The sequence below is a fragment of the Opisthocomus hoazin genome, chromosome 2, assembly GCF_030867145.1.
Source record: "Opisthocomus hoazin isolate bOpiHoa1 chromosome 2, bOpiHoa1.hap1, whole genome shotgun sequence".
In the NCBI taxonomy this organism is placed as follows: Eukaryota; Metazoa; Chordata; class Aves; order Opisthocomiformes; family Opisthocomidae; genus Opisthocomus; species Opisthocomus hoazin.
In genome coordinates this window covers 21,013,558-21,032,603 of record NC_134415.1, presented here as the reverse complement: position 1 = coordinate 21,032,603, position 19,046 = coordinate 21,013,558, and the positions used below count along the sequence as shown (strand labels likewise).

General features: G+C 41.0%; 1 protein-coding gene across 1 annotated transcript in view; it reads right to left on the bottom strand.

Annotated features, from left to right (window-relative positions):
- The window catches only part of PLB1 (phospholipase B1), an 86,568-nt gene that overhangs the window by 13,762 nt on the left and 53,760 nt on the right, over nucleotides 1-19,046 (bottom strand). Inside the window, exons 36-49 of the mRNA XM_009931487.2 lie at nucleotides 17,117-17,168; nucleotides 16,889-16,969; nucleotides 15,715-15,780; nucleotides 15,216-15,316; nucleotides 14,250-14,331; nucleotides 13,687-13,791; nucleotides 11,796-11,891; nucleotides 10,634-10,705; nucleotides 8,688-8,765; nucleotides 6,624-6,684; nucleotides 5,880-5,938; nucleotides 3,235-3,293; nucleotides 2,033-2,076; nucleotides 688-787 (exon numbers count right to left, since the gene is read on the bottom strand). Of these exons, the coding sequence (XP_009929789.2) occupies nucleotides 688-787; nucleotides 2,033-2,076; nucleotides 3,235-3,293; nucleotides 5,880-5,938; nucleotides 6,624-6,684; nucleotides 8,688-8,765; nucleotides 10,634-10,705; nucleotides 11,796-11,891; nucleotides 13,687-13,791; nucleotides 14,250-14,331; nucleotides 15,216-15,316; nucleotides 15,715-15,780; nucleotides 16,889-16,969; nucleotides 17,117-17,168 (1,056 nt within the window). The remainder of the gene's footprint in view (nucleotides 1-687; nucleotides 788-2,032; nucleotides 2,077-3,234; nucleotides 3,294-5,879; nucleotides 5,939-6,623; nucleotides 6,685-8,687; nucleotides 8,766-10,633; nucleotides 10,706-11,795; nucleotides 11,892-13,686; nucleotides 13,792-14,249; nucleotides 14,332-15,215; nucleotides 15,317-15,714; nucleotides 15,781-16,888; nucleotides 16,970-17,116; nucleotides 17,169-19,046) is intronic.

Here is a 19,046-nt window from a genome sequence, read left to right as displayed (position 1 = left end):
GTACAGGCTTTGCGAGCTATCCTGACACTGTCCTGCAGTAAATTTAAAGACTGTTAAAGGTGTGACAGGAAGTCTTGGAAGCTTATTCCATGAGTATCCATAGAACAGGCACAGCGTACGGAATACAAACTCTTAGACATTTTTGTACTTAACAGAGTTTTTCTTCAGGAGGAGAAGAATTCACTCCCAGCTGCTCATTCTGTTCTTTCTTTGCACTGCAAACACGGATAATTTTTAATGCTGTTAGGGGAGAAGTGGGCTTCTATTTATTAGTTTGAGGCACATTTCCCAAAAATCAAGGCATAAATGAGAGATGCTCATGAATTTTTTCTCATTATAGATATGGCCTGACAGTGAATCAGGGATCTGCACACTGAAGGCTGGGCAGAAGAAGGTACTGGTAGAACTAAAAACATAACTAAGACATTGGCTTGGAAAATCTGGGCAGAGGTCAAAAGAAAAAGGAAGTTCCTCTCTGTTCCTAATTTAGAAAAAGATACAAATAAATCCTCCAAATACTGAATTAAAAAAAAATAGAAAAAACAATTAAAAACATCAGCTCATAGAAACATGCTCGGTACAAATAGGTCACCAGTATTAACTCAGCCTGAACATGCGGTTCAAAGATAATCTGCCTGTCCATCACTTCTCACCCCTTTGCCCTTTCTCGGTTGCTATTGTGCTTACTGTGCTGTGGCACCTCTCTCCGCAACATTGAATCCAGCTGTTTCCTTAGAGGTGCCAGTGGAGAAGCCGAAGACGTTCGGATTGAATTTTTTCAAGATATCTTAAAAAGAGAAAGCACAAGGTTTAACCATCCACTGTACAACTGGCAGTGTTACCTCCCACAGAAGCGCAAGCCAACTGAGTGGTGAGAATATGGACCTGGGTTTTCCCTTCCTTCGCTGTGATCTTACAGAAGCTGTAGACACACCTGCCTTGGAGAATCTAGTTATTGTCCAAACTTCAGCACTGCGACTATTTCCCTCCATGGCCTGGAGGAGCTAGGGTCTGGCAGCCAAGGAGATTCACAGGTCCCAGGTGACTCATCATTCTTGAAGTTAGGTGTCAGAGTAATCATGGTTACTTTCCGTCATGTACCAGGAGCAGATGCTCCGAATATGGCCCTCTACTTCCCACTCCTCCAGCTACCCATCAAGATAATAATATTTATTGCAGAGCAGTGAATTTTATTCACTTTTCTAGATTTCACCAAAGCCCTCATCAGGGAAGCGTGATGTCTGAAAAATGTTATTGTTACTGTGTCTGCAGTACTGTCTGAAACCTCTTTAGAGAGTCTCATTTATAATGCATAAACAAAATGTGCATTTTATTTTTCTTTAAACTCAGCAATGTGCATGGTACAAGACAAAACATATCAGATTTTATTACCAACAATGTCAGGTATTGTCAAATCCTCCACAGTGTGGATCACATACAAATAGATGAACCATTGTGAACCAAGTCCCCTCCAATTTATGGTCACACTGACCACTTCATTGTTTCTATGGCAACTACAGGGACTGATTACACAGAACACTAGGACAAGCAATTGATAGTATTTTTAGATTTTTTTTTTTCAGTGCAATGTAGCAACTTGAAATCATCAGGAGGAACCATAACCTTGTCAGCAGTCTGTCTAGAGAGGGCTGTTAATTGTTTCATAACCCTTCATTTGGTCACAGCCATTACTGTCGCTGGAAAGCACAAAACAAAATAAGGGAGGAGCAGGTCTGTCATGAACTTCTGTCATCTTCAGCACATTTACTCCTAATCATTTCTGTCAAAAGGATGATACAATCACATGTAGGTCATGTGAGTTGGAGGGGCTGAATCAACTTTACAGTGTCAGGTCAGTCTGGGTTTCTGCTGTGACTCACATGAACTGCTCATATCCCCAATAGATGGGTATCCCCCACTGTTTGCAAGGAAAGCATGACCATTTCCAGATGTTTCCTAGCATCCATTTAGACTGCTTTCAGAGTAATACTCTCCTTTTGCTTTTCTCACATTGATTTTCCAGGATACTCACTGGGTAAAGTAGTCTGGGTCTCCAGGGTCCCATCACCTCCAATACTACAAAGTGAAAGAACAAAACCACCAAGCTGGGTTAATCGTGCAACCATCTGTCTTATTCTCACCATATGTTGCTGTAGCAGCGCAGGAAGAAACAAACAAACAAAAGGCTAACCTCAAACAAGACTAAGGAGGTAAACCACAAGAATTCAGGGAAAGCACTGAAAGGAGATTTCACATTAAATCAAGCAGGGTATCAGCTAAGATAGAAGCTATGCCTCCAGACTAGCAATAGAACATACTGGGAGAACTTATTTTTCATATAAAAATGTTGGGATGCCCATCATAGAAAGGCATATTTCCTCACAAAAGTTGCTCCACATGACCTTGCTGAAACTACATTTGTGTGCAATCATGTATAGAAGAGAGACTGCATTAAATACTCATTAACCACCTATCTGGGGTCCTGCAATATTGATTATGAAAACAGGCTCTGCCTCTACCATTCAAAACTTGTCTGTGTGCATAGCCAATACATTCTTATACTACTTCTGTTAGCCCCTCCTGAAGATATCTATGCCTGCAAATACATACAAGGGGGAAAGAAAGGATAAAGAAAAGAACGTGTACATGTGCACACGCTTATCAACCACACTTCTCACCATATGAAGGAGGCAGTTTCCTGCAGCTCTCATGGATACTGAGATTCACACCCACTCTGACATGTATTGTCCTTGTTCACTTTGCAATAGCAAAGATGTTTGGGACATCTTTACTGAACATGCATGTAGTGCTCTCACCATGTTCATGCCAATGCACACTCACTCAGGTTCTCTAGCATTAGATAATCACAGCAACAGCAATATTTTGAATAATCTTCAAACAGATTAGCAGAAGGCTGGAAGAATTCACTCATATTAATAATCCAGTACTGTCAGACACACAGGACAATGCTTGTAGCAATCAGGTCTGGTTAAAAAAAAAAAAAAAAACAACGAACAGAATCCCCACAAAAACAAACACAACCCCCCCCCCCAGAAGAATCACTCTCTTCCTCTTGCAGTCCTGAGACCTCCAATCCTTACCGAGCAATGCTTGCTCTCAGCATCCTACCCCTGCATTTACACACAGAAGTATGTAACTACACAACCAGGTGGCCCACACTTTCAACTGTGCCTGTGGACAAGAATAGAGAAAGAGAAAATTGGCCATTTTCACCTCCAGGAAAGTCCCCTCCAGTCTGTTTGTAGGTCAGTTGCTTTGGCTCCCACTGCAGTCTGGAAAGGATGGAAACAATCATTTATAAAATACTAGAAGAAAAAAAAAGTGTTACAAATTTAGGTGAGACAGACATCATGATTTGAAAGTGCTGAAGAATTTTGGTAACTTTACTCTGCATCCAGACAATATTTTGCAATATCCCAGTTTTAGCATAAATGGTCCATGTCCTTATTCACCACCACACACTGGCCTCTGAGCAGCCCTGCATCACCCAGGCTTCAAATTCACAGGCTGCTCCTCATATACAAAAGCAGCTCATCTAAACAGTAGACCGCGGGACATCAAAGGAGATATAGTCCAGCCAGAAGGCATCAGACTGCAAGGCCAAGGACATAAGGCTTTAGCACTACTACTCTAATATTGTTTTGTCAATCCAGTGGGACCCAGATTAACAGCAAGGGACCCGGATTAACATCAACCACTTTGTATTTGTTTGGATTTTCCTGATGGAAAATGCTGCATTCTGGCATTTCCAGAAGAAGGCTGATTTTGAGAGAGCCTTAATAATCCAGGGAGGAAAAAAAAAAAAAAACAAAACCAAAAAAACGATACTGATGAAAAATTCCCAGCCAGTTTTAGCTGTAAATAAATCAGTAGAGGATCTGCTTTTTAATCTGCTAAAAAAACACATCTTTGGTGTAAAATTCACTTTTCCTCTGCTGGACCTGGTCTGCTAGTCTAACACACACACTTGATGAGGTGTAGGGAGAATTTTTTTTGCCAATACAGATAAGCATGTTGGCATATTTATTGCTTTCACTGTGTATTGGTGCTAAGAAGTCAGACGGATGCATTCTAGCCAGTGACATGAGTAAATTGCTCAATGTTTCATTAATCTCCAGCTGCATCTAGGCTGAGAACAGCTTTCCTGCACTGTGAACTTTAATACCTTTTAAAAACTAATAAATAAATAAAGCCATCAGAACAAAGAAATTTGTGATGTGTTTGAGCAGCTCACAGGACTGGGATAGACCTGTGGCAAGGTCAGCACCCTGACTCGCATCCAGGACAGCAATCGTGAAAATGGGTTCTTCTGCAGCTTTACAGTTTCTTAGTGGTTTCACATAATTCTGTATTCTTCAAAAACACATAGTACCAATTCAGCCACAAACACCGACTGCATTCAGGATTCTTATGGGAAATACCAGGAGGAAAATCAGTGTCTCAGTGGACCAAGACAGATCTTTCCTGCTGCAGTTGCTCTGTGCCAGGGGTGGTTAGGCAGTGCAAAGTGCGCACTGCTGCTGGCTGTACTGCGCTTTGTGTGCGGGGAGGGTGTGTGTGTATCCATACATACACATATGGGAAATACTCTGTCATTTTTTTGCCCCCCCTAACCCCCCCAGAAACAAAAACCTTAATAAAAACCCCAGTCACACCTCGCTTTGACAATGGCAACAAATAGGAACTGCATGAATAATGGCAGTATGAAAAACTGCCTCGCTCAGCTCTTGAGACAGGGACCTCAAGCATCAGAATCTGTCTGTTATGACTAGGGCTCTCTGAGACATTTCATGCACTAAATGAATTAAATTAAAAAAAAAAAAAAAGAAGAGATGTGTGTTAGTGCACACATCTAGCACTAGATGTGGAGGAGGAAATCAAGCAATTAATTTTAAGAGTCATGGCATTGAATAGTAGGGACACTTGCAGGGTCATTACCAAGGTCTTCTAAGAAGAGTTCAAAGCTCAGTGGGAGGAAAAGCTGGGATTACATCAGGTCAAGCAAAATCAGTGTCAGTGCTAATAAGGAGATGAGGACATGCACACCTGCCTTGTAGATGGGCCTGATCGTTTAAGGGCTTCAGTCCCTTCAACTCCCTCTGAAGTCTATGGGAGCTGAAGCTGCTAGAATGAGCATCAGTGTAGCTCAGGAGTTAAAATTCATGGGAACTGTCGACACAAATGTTTGCTTTCATCCCATGCCAGAACAATTCTGTAGTGCTGTGTAATTCTGGAAGTTTTTCTCAGAAAGCTTCAGTGCAGATCTGCAGTATTCCCTGTTATTCTGTTATTTTCTGGGGCCTTTGTTTTCTGCACCTTACTCTTTCTTTTCAGCTTGCATTTCTTGGTACATGAAATACATCAGAGTTTTAACTAGCAGATGTCTAAACCAGGAAGGAAAATCTGAAAGCAAAATTCTGAAATACAGAAGTATCAGAATTATCTCAAGTGAGAAGCCCTTCATTCTGCAATCAATTATTTCCATGAGAATTTTCATTAAGATCTCTCATTGCTTGAAAAATACCAATTGCTTACTCTTGTTTTTATGTCAGAAAAGACTATTCCTGTAAAGCAGACATTTCACTTTTCAAAAACACTTGAATAAACTGTGTGCAATAGAGAATGTGATCCCATTTCTGTTCTGGTCTGAATTATTCATTGCTGGATTGCACAATTGCCAGTGCCACTCCTATCCCTTCAGGCTATTTCTTTGCAAAGAGGGACACAGGTAGATGAGTTTTGCTTTGCCAAGCCAAAGCAATTTGCTTTCTACCTGATGATGCCTGACATGACCATATCTGGGTAGAAATTGACAACTACTTTTCTCATGCTAAATGTGGGAATACAGCAGTACTCACAGTCAAGGAATCTCCCAGTGCTCCTATGACTTTGATGTCAGCAGGTTGTAGCTCATGCGCTAAAAAGCAGTAGGAGAAAAAGCATGCTTATTGATAACTGACACAAAATACTGTTTAACAGAATAAAGATCCAATTCTTTGGTTCCAACCTGATAGTATTTTTACAGACTTTTAGGGAGAATGAGCCTCAAGTTATATGCGTCATCTAAGCAAAACGCTTAACTTCTTGCCTTTGCTTGGAACAGTGTACTCAACTAACAGGGAAGCAGAAGGACCTTAAAACACCTTAGGAAAAAAATGAAAACATATTAGATATGTTTAGGGATGCATACATTCAATCTCTTTTAATTGGTTTTCTGGTTTGGGTCATAGATCAATACTTTCCATTAGCAATCTGCCCGTAAACCCTTCTAACTACACAAAGTGCTCCTACTGTGCTGCTTACCAGAGTAGGCTCACCAGGTGGGTCAAACTTGCTGAGCCACTAACCCACCTAGGCAATTTTTATCTGCCATGTTGCTGTATATGATAAATGTGATCGTATTTATCCACAGAGAGCACACCTGTTGTGTTGAAGAACTTGCTGTGTATGGCAAGAGAGACTTTCTTCCTTTGCTGATAAATACATCAGCTTTTATTGTTTCCTTTCTAGCTAGGATTTGCAATTTCAGGATCTCATTGTTTTTAGAAACAAAAGGTGAAATTTTTCCTGTTTGTGATTTTAGCTTACAAGTTGTTTCTCACCTGAGGTTGGGACACGACTGGATGGAGCCTGTTCAGAACATGACAGGTCACTGCCCCAATTCTGAAATGGCAAGTTAAAAACTTGGTTCACCTTTGGTTAGAAGATAATACAGAATTCACATATGGTTTAACTGTACAGTGAAGGGCAAAGCCAAGTTAAGACATAGATCCTAGTTTGGTGCCTACATAGCTCTACAGTCCTTTCCTCTTCTTTGTGGAATACTGTCCAAACTCTAATTACTTTTAGTGACATTTTGTAGCCAAAGAATAAAATTTTTCCAGAGGCAGACATTTCATCTAGAACTATTGCTTATGACAAAGTTCCATGAGGAGGATAATTTTTTTCCTCTCCTCTACAGTCTGGAGATTTTGTCCATGACCTAGAAGGTGAGGTCTCCAGGTTTGAAGTCCTGCTCTGTCTCAAGAGACATCAGATGTAAAACCAAATAAACCAAAAAAATAAACAATAAATCCTCTGAAAAGTTATAATATTAATGTATTATATTATTATTTCCCATGTATCTCACTAGAAACCGATTTTTTTCCTAGAAACTTTCAAAAAGGACTTGCTTTCACTGGATACAAAATTTTAAAAAATTATGAAGCTTCAAAAATTTCAGTAAAGAGAGCTATCAGCCTTTAAATAATTGGACTTTACCACACATTTGTAGGTGATATAGTGGCTGTTACATTTATTCCACCAGTTGAGGAAATTGAGTCAACCACACATCGCAGAACATCTTAATTCACCAGCAGAAGCAGCTGATGAAAGTGTTGCCCATGCTCTTTGGTAGTGAGCAACAATATTAGCCAAGGAGGCAACGAGGGAAAAATTGTAATTGTTGTAATGGGCAGTCCCTGTAAGAGCAAGCACAGTTGCTTATGCTGATCTAAGAGCCAGCCCTGCTTGGAGCAGGAAGGTTGGACTAGGGATGTCCTGGGGTCCCTTCCATCCCCTGTTATTCCGATTGCACAATTCTACCATTCAAAGAAAAACTACATGGTCCAATGGTCTTCAGAAAGCATGAAGTACGGTTAGTGTTAAAAAGCAACAAGAAAAACTCATCTGTTCTTGTAAAAAACGGTGTAATAGGCTCTGCTATGAGCCATCTAGTTAAAGGCTGGTTGCAGAGGATAGAAAGGGCAGCTGGGCTTATTTTTAGATCAGAGAGGAAACTGTTCCTTTACTCTCTCTACTCTTTCTTTCCTTTACCCTATCACTTCAGAAGCTATTGCTGCTGAGATTCAGTGGAAGTGCAAGAATTACCCATTGAAAGTATAACTCTAGCTCTACAGATAAAAATCCCATTTCAATATTGCAGACTAAGGCTTTCTGAAACTATAACAGCTGTTGCTCTTTGTAGCCCTCAAGACACACAGAGATTTTTATAATTTGGCTAGGCGTAAGGACCCCCAGTATGCCAAACTAGCCCAGCCATTTTGACTGCCATCTCCAACCACACTCAGTCTGCATGCCTGTAGCGATTTATCAAGAGCAAATAACTGCCCCATTTCTTCAAGTCCTACACCAAATTTGTTTCTGCAGCTTGTTTAATCTACCTTGTAGTAGTTGCTCAGTCACGGTGGAAAGTGTTTCCCGTTGAAAATGGATTCCTATCACCTCCTTCGTATCTGGCTGCATATCCAATATGTAAAAGTGACTGCCCTCCACAGGTTAAGCTTACTTGGGTGCATGGAAGTACAGTGGCTCAGGAAGGGAATGTGTAAACCTTCCTCAGAATGTTTGGGGGCTCGGGGTTCTGAGTTATCTTCTCCCTGTTGTAAGGAACTTGTTATCTGAATTAATGATGCATCCCAGGTGACTTACTGTTGAGCACAGTTTTTCTACAATTGCACCAATTAATACAATTAGTTTTGTTTGGCTTTTAGGAAGAGTTAAACATTTGTTTACACAGCAAAAAATGTAACGCAAGATAGACTTCCCTTTCTGAAAACTAGTAATAGTTTATCATCTCATCTATAAATTCAGGACGATGCATGAACAGTCATCAGGTACAGCTTTGCATAGTTCACCTAAAATCCAGCAAAAATTGCAACAATTACCTCTGTTGGTTCGTTAGTGGGCTCCACAGATGGATATGTGTAGTTGCTATTCTTGTATGTTCCCAGGAATGGTGTGTCCTGGAGAAAAAGGAATACAAAAGTAAGAGAAATTAGTCAATAAACACAAGGCACAGACCATAGCAAGTCATATCAAGGCATTATATCATGGAGAAATTAATTGCCTAAGCTGCAAAATGGGGATCTGGATTTTGAAACTATGCTCGTTCCTGAAAATTCAGAAGTAAGATTTGTGTTTTACACATTATGGCAAAAATTACATATGCCAGATCTCAATTGCAGTTTAATATTTTCCTCTCCTAAATTTCCACAAATTACTTAGACTTTATTAGATGTTTAGTCCTTTCAAAATACACTGATCTAAAGTCTAGAGAAACCTGGGCAGATCTTCCTGTGTCAGCAGAGGGGAGATGAGAGATTGATTACTGAAAGGATCACGCTTCCCTCCAAGAGAGGCTGTATAAATTGCTTGGTTATTTTTGTCCCCTGCTAATGCAACATGCATTCAGGAAGACATGCACATTCTATAGGCTAAAAAAAGTTTCACAAGGATACCCACTTATCTCAATTAAGAGCAATTCCGGTGTCTGCATGAGGAGGTCTTACAAAGCACTAAAATCAGAAGGCATATTTAAGTGATTAGAAGACGCACTGTTCTTTTATTTGCAGGGTTTTATCCTACTTTCAGTTGCCTCAATACAAATAATTTTCCTTGGCTTGTTGGGCCCTGACAATCTGGCACACCTGATATTTCACGGACATGACTCCCTGAAATAGGATTCCAAAACTGTAGTGAGAAACTCTGGGAACAATAAATGGAATTTGTGGGTGTCAGAGGGTGAATTAATTTACTACTCCCTTTAGTAGCACAGAAGGTGAAATTCCCTGGAAACAGTCTATTTATTCCTTTGTAGCACTGTTTCATAGTCTTTATCTCGAGCTTTCTGAGCAGGGAAAGCTCCTGGCACTTCTATCAATGACTTTTACAAAGCACTTACGGGCTTACCATTTCTGAAAACAATGGCCATGTATTCTTTGCAAGGGATATAAAACTTTTCTATGCCTACTTCTGAAAAGGAACATCTTTGAATAGGAGGGGACAAAGGGAACGACATATAAAATCCACATTATTTGGCACTGAAGAAGTTGCTAAATTAATTTAAGCTGCCTGGGAAGAATACTGGATAAAATGAAGTAGGATGAATTTAAATGAATCTGAAGAATTTTGAAACATGCTGATTAATAACTCAGCAGATCTTGCTTTTCTGACAGGGTGGACACAATATGGACAAAATCCTTCTGTATTATTTGAATAACTGTCTCCAGACCAGAGAGAACAACTCAGCTCCCTGATCTGTTCAGTTCTTTGGCCTCCTCACTTAAACTGCTGAAGAAAGGGAGCCAGCTATTGCCGAGTGCAACGGTCATCCCCACGTGCTGATACCTAGCAACTGTACTGCAAGTTCAGCAGCTTGTTTTATAACTCTAGAAGCAGCTTCCAAAGAATCTGAGGTTCCCCTGTTATGGATCAGGCCAGGAAAACCAACCTCCCACTAATTCAAGAGAGAACAGATACTGGGGTTTTCAGAGCTACTGTGGTGCCCAAACCCCATTGATTCTGATGGGAAAGTTAATGCAGCATATTCTGTTGTTTGCTGCTTGAGCTGCCTCTGTACTTCACCAACATAACAAAACACAACCTCTGCTACAACTGAAAACATGCAAATCAGCATGTTGCAAATCAGTATTCATGGCACACTAAAAGGCCAAGAGACACCAGAGCAGGTACATGAGATCTTCCACTCACTCAGAGCTAAGCAGAGAACAGAAGTTTTCAATAAATTTGTTCCAGACACACTGAACCCTGCAGCAAGCACAAGCATGTACAGCCTCCTGATACCCAGCTTCCACAACGTGGGTATATTTACCTGAGTTGGACAGTCAAGGACAATGTCCGCCATGAAATCAAAGGAGTCAGCTTTCTGGCCTACAGGCTGTAACTAGAAAGGAAGACAAAAACCTCCTATTTTGTAACCATGTCAGGTCATCTTACATTTGTATCACAATTCTAATCCAAAAGAATCTAAATATACCTCCCAAATTTATATAAAAGCTGCCTGTATCTACAGACCTTGATTTACCCAAGGCTGAAATTAATCTACTTCTCAGAAAGAACATGGCAACTGCATAACAAAACAGCAACTCTAGAAAAAAGCTTAAAATGGCAAGTGGAAAGCTACACTGAATCGGTTTAAACTCCTGGAGGATTTTGGCAGGCACGTGAAGTACCTTGGAATTTTGCCAGAAGGCAAGGTCGTAAACTCTCTTCTCTTGCATAAAAGACAAGACACTAAGCGTCCCTCAATTTTTATAGTTAAGCTGCATGATGGCATCTCCAACAAAAGGCTGTTTTTGCACAGAAGATTAAACCAAATTTAATTAGAGGTGATTGCAAGCAATCACATCAGCTGTTAAGACATTACCCTGGAGTATATAGAAGTTACCATCCAGGATCTGAGATGCTGCCTCCGACTGCATGTGTACTTGTACTGCAATGCTAAGTAAAATCAGTTTGTTTAAACAACCTTTAATGACATATTTTTATCGAGCTTTACTCATTTCCAAAGGTAGTAAAACTAAACTGAGTTAAAGCCACTTTAATTCTAATGAGACATTCACAATACATGGATTTTAAAACTAACTTCTAAGTAATCCAGTTTAAATTGACATATGCAGTTAGAAGTCTTTATTTGGTGGTTTCCCACATCAGTTCACAGAAACAGCATCCTTATTGAATACTGTCCTGCCTTTTGTGACAATGGGTGAAGTAGACTTGAAGTTGCTCAGCTGAAATCACAAATGACTGTGATCATGCACTTGCAGCACCTCTCTCCTCACACACTTTCAGGGAAGAAGAGACTCTAGACTGAGCACAGGGCCAGAATTTTGAGGATATCTGACTAGTAAAGAAGAAACAAAACAAGGTCCAGCATTATCCAGGCCTTCATTGCAATGTTTATTACAGAGATTACTGTAACTGTTGTCAGGTCTAGGTAAAGACCACATTGCATGCAGAGCCTGTCACCTTACCATAGCACTCCAGAGAGCCTTGGCAAGCTGAGAGTGGCCTTTCTGGCTTGGATGGAAGCAGTCAGGTGAAAAGTAGGAGATGTCTGGAAGGTCATCCTACAAATGAAAGTGTAAAGGACATCTGAGTGCAGAAGAATTCACACAGTTCCAACTTGGTGTTGATGAGGCCAAAGCAAAGACAGTAATGGGAGGTTCATGCTACTTGTTCTTGCTGTGCCAATGTGGAAAGTCTCATGATTTCCTGGTGATACAAAGTGTACGTACTTCAGCGGTCCATGAGCTAGCAGAAATGCTTTACTAGAGATGCTTATATGCATCCAAGGGCAGATCCACTGAGAAGCAGCAAAACTACCGTTTTCAAATGCATGTCTAATCTCTCTTCATGTTCTACAACAAATATGGGTTCCTCTCCTCGGCACATCATCAGTACTGGCTCCAGAGACACCACCACGCTCTGCAGTACCTTTACACAGTAACAAGCACGTTACAGATGTTTTACCAGAAGGCAGAGAGCCCATCTGCATTTTCATAGCTGTGTCAATTCTGCAAGTTTGAAAGGAGCAAGAAGCAAATGTTCGAGTGAAGGCAGCCAGGCTGACCGAGTACACCAGTACAGTCTCCTTTCTGAGCAAAGCTGTACTTTAATACAGATACTGGAGCATCTGAAGGAAATGGAGTTTGGAAATTTAAATATCTTGGCTTTCATGTGAGGACTGAGATGAGAGAGCATTTAGAGCACAGATGACCGAAAGAACATTTTGTTCGTCAGAGCAGTCCTTCAAAACTTGAGCACGTTTTTATTCAGTGTGTTTGGGCTAGCTTATCAGAAGACTACTACCAAAATTTGAATCTATATCTGACCTTTTGTGAAGTTTAAAGGCAGAGTTTTCAGTTCAGGAACATTCGAATGTTGTGTGAGATAAGAAGAAAAAACAGCATCCTGAGGTTTCTTAAAATCTGAGCTAATGCTTGTTAGACTGTAAAGAAGTTCAGAAATATTTTGCTGCTTCTGTTTTTGTTTCTGTGTTCCCTACCTCAGTATCAAAACACCTAGTGACGACTTTTCACAGGAACCAGCTTCACAAACAAACAAAACAAAACAAACAAAAAAAATGAAAGCCTGTTTTTCCTGTGAAGTTTTCAGCCAGTTTTTCAAGTTTGTCTGCAGCAGCATCTGAACTTTTCAAACTTGTCACTAGCTATTGCCAGAATTCTCAGGATCACTCCAGTTCAATTATACCAGAGCAATGCCCGCTCAGTATTTTGCCCCATCTGCTCTTAGTTCCAGGTGAGATGAGGAAGTGCAGATGCATGTGAAAACTAGCAAATGGAGTTTCAGAGATGATTTGGGACATTTGCTAGGTTTATCAGTTACTGAGACTTACCATTTAAGGTACTGAAATATAATTGCAAATAACAGGAAAAAGCATTCACTACATAAAACTGCTACTTCCACCAGATCATGTGTAAACTTTGCTTTCTGCCAGACACAGAAGAATGAGTTATGGCACATGAAGAGGAGGTGATGCTGTAGTCTCCAGTGAGCAATGCAGCTATGTTGCTTTAAGAACTGTAACTTAATAGCTCTGTCTTTTATTAATAATGTTACATTTTCAGGAAAAAAAAACATTATATACCCTTGAGAACATACACAAACAAACCTCATAATTCAGGTTTTGATTCATTTTCCAAAACAGTAATTCATATTGACAGCATAATATATAAATCAAAGAACTGCTAACTATATGAAGAAATCTGGTGTACTATACCAAAAAGCAGCAAGTTCTAATAAGAAAAGCACAGAACAAGCTGAAACTATTTTGCATATAGTCTCTAAAGGTTAGATACCTGCACTTAGTCCTTTGCACGCAGAAGTTTCTTTAGAACATACCTGACCAAGAGGAATCTTGGGATTTTGGAGGAAAGGCTGGATGACCACTGTGAAATTTTCATGAGTATCATATCTGCCAGACTCCACTAGGTTCCGAATGCCAAGCTGCAAGAAACAAAAAAAATGTCCACCAATAATCCAAACATCTCTGCATTATAACTGGTTTGTTTGGGTTCTTTTGTGGTGGCTTTTTTTTTTTTTTTTTTTTTGAAAGCCCGAGAATTAGAAGGAAGCTCTTACTTAACTGAAATAGCCACAGATGTCAGCAAAAGGTGAGCCTTGCAAAGTGGCTGAGAAGGCTGTAACACAATACCACAACTCTCTGAGGAGGACAGGATTTTGATGACTAAACTCCCACCTATCCACCTGTACTAGAAAACAAAATTTTTCTGAAGAGCTTTGCTGCTGGTTTTGGTTGTATGGTGTTTTGGATGGCATCAAATTACCTCCTGCTTAGCTCATAGGGCCCCTTTGGGTAAAATATTGCTATAATGTGTTGCTTGGTAATCAAGAGCTTACCTGAATTAGAAATAAAGTCACTGCACCACTCTTGATGAACATACCTGGTAAGCTCTGGTGGCTTCCCTCACTATTGTTAAATTTGGTGAGTTTTCTTCTCCTGTAAGAACACAGCTACACAGATAACTGTGGGAGAGGTCAGAGGAGAAAAGAGGAATAGAGAGAGTTAGAGATATGGGAATGCAGAAGTCACCCTTTGCCACCCAATGCCCTCATGGCATGGCAGGAACAAGGAAGCCTGTACAGTCATGTTTCTGTGAAAAAGTCTTATCTTCCTTGCCATTATTCATCATTTTAACCCGTAGTCTTATTTTCTGCCTCACATGAATGATACTACTCTAAAGCAGTTTGGTTTCACCCCCAGGTATATCAAAGTGACAGTTTGTCCCATTCATTACACCCTGGCATCCAAAGGCCCTGCAGCCTAACAGAGGTGCATGCCAGTCCCTCTGGAATTAAAAACCAGATCTTTGAAATCTACTGGTGCATTACCACTGAGCCGATACCTTTCCAATCAACAATTCCTTTCGCATTCCCAAACACAGAATTTGTCCCTGTCTCGAGAGTCAACAAAGAAGGCAAATTGCCCATTGCAATAAAGCCTCTGAAACAGGAGAAACCCATCTACTCTGCAAATACTTCACATTTCCTTAAAAGGCCTGAAAATTCAAATGCTTGTGGACTTCAACCCCACCTTGAGGAATCCTGTATCAACAACTTTAACCCAAGGTTATTGAGGTATACATTATATACCACGGGAAACCTTACAGTCCTAGACATGGTCAAAAGACATGGACAAAACACACAGGTCATCTAGCAACACTTAGGTCAAAGCCAAGAGAAGGTAACTCCATCGAGCAGGGTGATGTCACCAGTGCATGGGATGTACATAGGACTGTAGTGCTGCCTTTGAGCATCAGTTCAAATGATGAGAGAAGCATGGAACAAGAACGTGCTTTGTCATCATGGACAGCAAGCTCAGGTACAAGAAGAAGTCAAAGAAGTCTTACTCTGCCATGTAAGTGGGGCACTGAACTTCAGTATCCACAAACAACTTTCTCAGAGGGAGAAGGTCCATCACGTCAACCAGGCTCACTAGAGCTTTTGGAACCTGAAAGGTAAGTCAGACTTTAGCTTGGAAGGAATTGGTTATGCAGCCCACACTGAATTTATTTTAGCCCAGAGTCCAGCCATATGACACCCCTTCCCTTTCTCCATTGTTGGCAGGGAAAAAAAAAAGAAAAAAAGAAGGCAACAAAAGCTCCCACCAAACTCCCCCAACTCAGCTTTTGATTCTTTTCCAACACCGTGGCCCGGTGTTACTGTCTGTCATTTCAGACTGCATCTCACTACTCTCACATGACAACACAAAAGAAAATGCTTTTGTAGAAGTCAATAGAATATATCAGAATGGAAAAAAAACACAACCAAAATCAGACGGATGGGCTAGCACCAGCCAGTCATGTACCAGTACAAGCTAGAATGCCAGGACAATTTCACAGCACTTGCCTGGTTGTGCAGAATATCAAGAGTTTCTTGAATCCTTCTGATGAAATTCTCAGCTGAGTAGTGGTCCTGACAGAAACAGAGGAGAAGAGATTACTGCTAAATGTAGTTTTGGTTGGGAGGCTGGAGAATCACGTTAATTTACTTCCTTTTCTGCCATACGACACTATGGTCAGTAGAATGTTCTTGCTGCTTTATAGAGACCAGGGATTTTAAGATTGCTAATTAATCCAAAATGTAGAAGGACTCGGAGAAATTTTGCATTTAAAATAAACCTTGTTGAGTAGCAGCATATTTAACCCAAATCCACTGGGTCCTTCATGTAAAGACACAGGAAGGAACCCAATCTGAATGCACGGTGAACAGCATAAACCAAGCAGCCACAGGCGCGCTCACAGCCGGCTGATAAGCTCTCATAAAATTAGGTGAAATCATTGCTAGTCAAGGTCATAGATATAAATAAAGGTATAAAACTTGGCAGCAGCAGCAAAGATGACTGGTGAGGCTCCTGCAGAAGCAACAAATTTATCAAGCACAAGGGGTTGCGGGAGAGTCGAAAAAGCTCACAAGAAGTTAGCATATTAAAGGCAAGAGAGTAAGAGCTGGCAGAGATAGGTGGCCTCTCCCTGCCACCTGCCCACTCAACTCCCATGATCTCCTTATGGCAGCCCTAAAGGCTTCCCCACCATCCAGAGAAGTGTAAAATTCAAATTATATTGAGCACTGCATAGACTTCCCTCATACAAACCTCACCTGTTCCTAGCATCTCCCTACACTGTGATGACAATCGTAGGATTGGACTAGTGGTACTTCAAAGCAGTATAATTCTTTCTTGGATGTCTAAAGAGGCCATGCTACTAGTAGAGCAGTTACCACATCAGAAGAGTGAAGCTTTTCTTCCCTTCCACGTTTTGCTCATGGTCAAAAGACAGTAGCAAAAACAGTGGTTCTTGCCCTGGAGTAAGCCAGAAAGAACACAACCATCATACTCTGTTGCTGGTAACTGTTTTTGTATCAGGGCACTGTCAGCAGCAACCACCATAAAAACATAACAGCAGCATGTATAACTCATGCTATCTCTGCGAAGGCTCTAAGGATTCGTGGATTTCCCTCGACGTGTTTCTATACTGATGTCACAGTCCCACTCCGGTTGCAGTTAACCAGTTCTACTACTCACAGGGCCTTTGCAATAGTTGCACAGATCGTTGGCTCCAATATGGATGGTTATGAGCTTCCAGTCAGCACCGAAGTCAATTCTCTGTGCAATAAAGAAGAAATAACGAGAAAATAATGAGCCTGAATGTCTTTGTGATAAGCACATGATATTGTTGCAAGTGGATCTATCATGTGATGCAACACCTGTTTCTTTTCACGCTGTAAGATTAAAGGAGCCCGGACAACTTACAGGATCAGTTTTCATTAGACTCAGGAGATTTCTTGCTTGGGCTGGTAAGTGCCTGTGAAGAAGGACAACTAGTGAGTGAAAGAAACACCCTTGTGGAGAGAACAACATTAACACTCTCCAGGCACCTTAAATCAAGTTGTCAGATATCAGGAGGGTTGAGTGAGGAGACAGTACAATCCTCATGTTGCCACAATCAAAATACACCATCGCATCTTTGTGGAAAGTCAACATCAAATTAAACTTGAATACTGATTTTACGCAAGGTCAGTAATTAATCTGGAACTGGAAGCTTAGCTTCTATTACAGTACACTTAGCACCTAAAACAGCTGAAAAGCCAGACACAACATGTTTGTAAGCAGATGGCCGGTTTAGAACTAGGCTGCTATCAATATATTCCTCATGGACTAAAACAACAAGGGAATCCCAAGTCCCAATATTGAATTGCCCTCTTGAGCAATGTTTGTGCATAGACCACAGCTCACCCTCCTGCAAAGCTGAAGTGTTTCAGAGGTCACTGTGTGCACCTCCCTCATTTCTGTAGCCTGCACCCAGAATCAATACTTAATTTTCAGTTGTGTAAAATAGCTATGTGCACACTACCTTTCCAGGGTAATTAAAAGCCAAGAGACTTTCAAAGTTATTCAGACAAATTAAAGCGACAGCCTCGCTGTTTTCCAATAGCCAAATGAGCACACTCTTTCTCTCTTGCATATTTACACACACATACCTCCGTATATATGTACGTATGTATATAAATTGCTATGAATTTTGAGTTACCTAAGCTGAGCACTTCAATCATGTTTGACTGTCCTGACACGCTGATCCTCAGATGTGCATAGAAAAGAGAATATGGTTGGAAAGCTTTGGCCTTCCAGGCAGCTCTGTAGTATGGCATGAGCTGCATTCCCTGCAGGCTCTGTTAGAAACACTTCACTGACTGTCTATTATTTCTGGAAGCAGATCAGCTGACGTTAGTAAGCATGACACGTGTTTTGTATGGCAACCAGAGCTTAGCTCTCCTTTGCAACGCTGTGTTTACTGTAGGAACAGGAGATACGTCTCACCATCCTCCTCCAACTGATTGCTGATCTAACACTAACGTGAGAATATTTACCGAGGAACGAGTCCTGTCATACATCTACTTGCGACACAGCCACTGCATGCATGTAATAGTTCTGTTCACTGTTACCCTTGTTCAATGTCATAACTCACTTATTTGCCAAAACTATCACAAGCAGTCATGATTTCCTTCTACTCTTACTGTGGAAACCTGTAAGCTGGGGCACTGACTTCAGTATTGATCCAGAGGAAAACACCACTTATTGAACTGACAGTTCGCAACACCTTCAATTTCTTATGCAGTCACTGAGTGCTGATGCATCCTGAGCCAACACAGTCAGTAAGATCTAACAACATCTTGAATGAAGCAGTGCCAGTAACCACCCATCTTTGAGCTGCAGTGTGTACCAAATGCAGATCTTGATCATAGAATCATAGAACAGTTTGTGTTGGAAGGGACCTTTAAAAGTCATCCTGCCCAACCCCCCTACAATGAGCAAGAACACCTTCAACTAGATCAGGCTGCTCAGAGCCCTGTCCAGCCTGATCCTGAATGTTGGCAGCGATGGGGCATCTACCACCTCTTTAGGCTATCTGTGCCAGTTGTAAAAAATTTCTTCCTTATATCCAGTCTAAATCTACCCTCTTTAAGTTTAAAACCACCATCTGTTGTCTTATCGCCACAGGCTCTACTAAAAAGATTTTCCCCACCTTTCCTATAAGCCCCCTTTAAGTACTGAAGGCCACAATAAGATCTCCCTGCAGCCTTCTCTTCTCCAGGCTGAACAGCCCCAACTCTCTCAGCCTCTCCTCGTAGGAGAGGTGCTCCAGCCCTCGGATCATTTTTGTGGCCTTCTCTGGACCCACTCC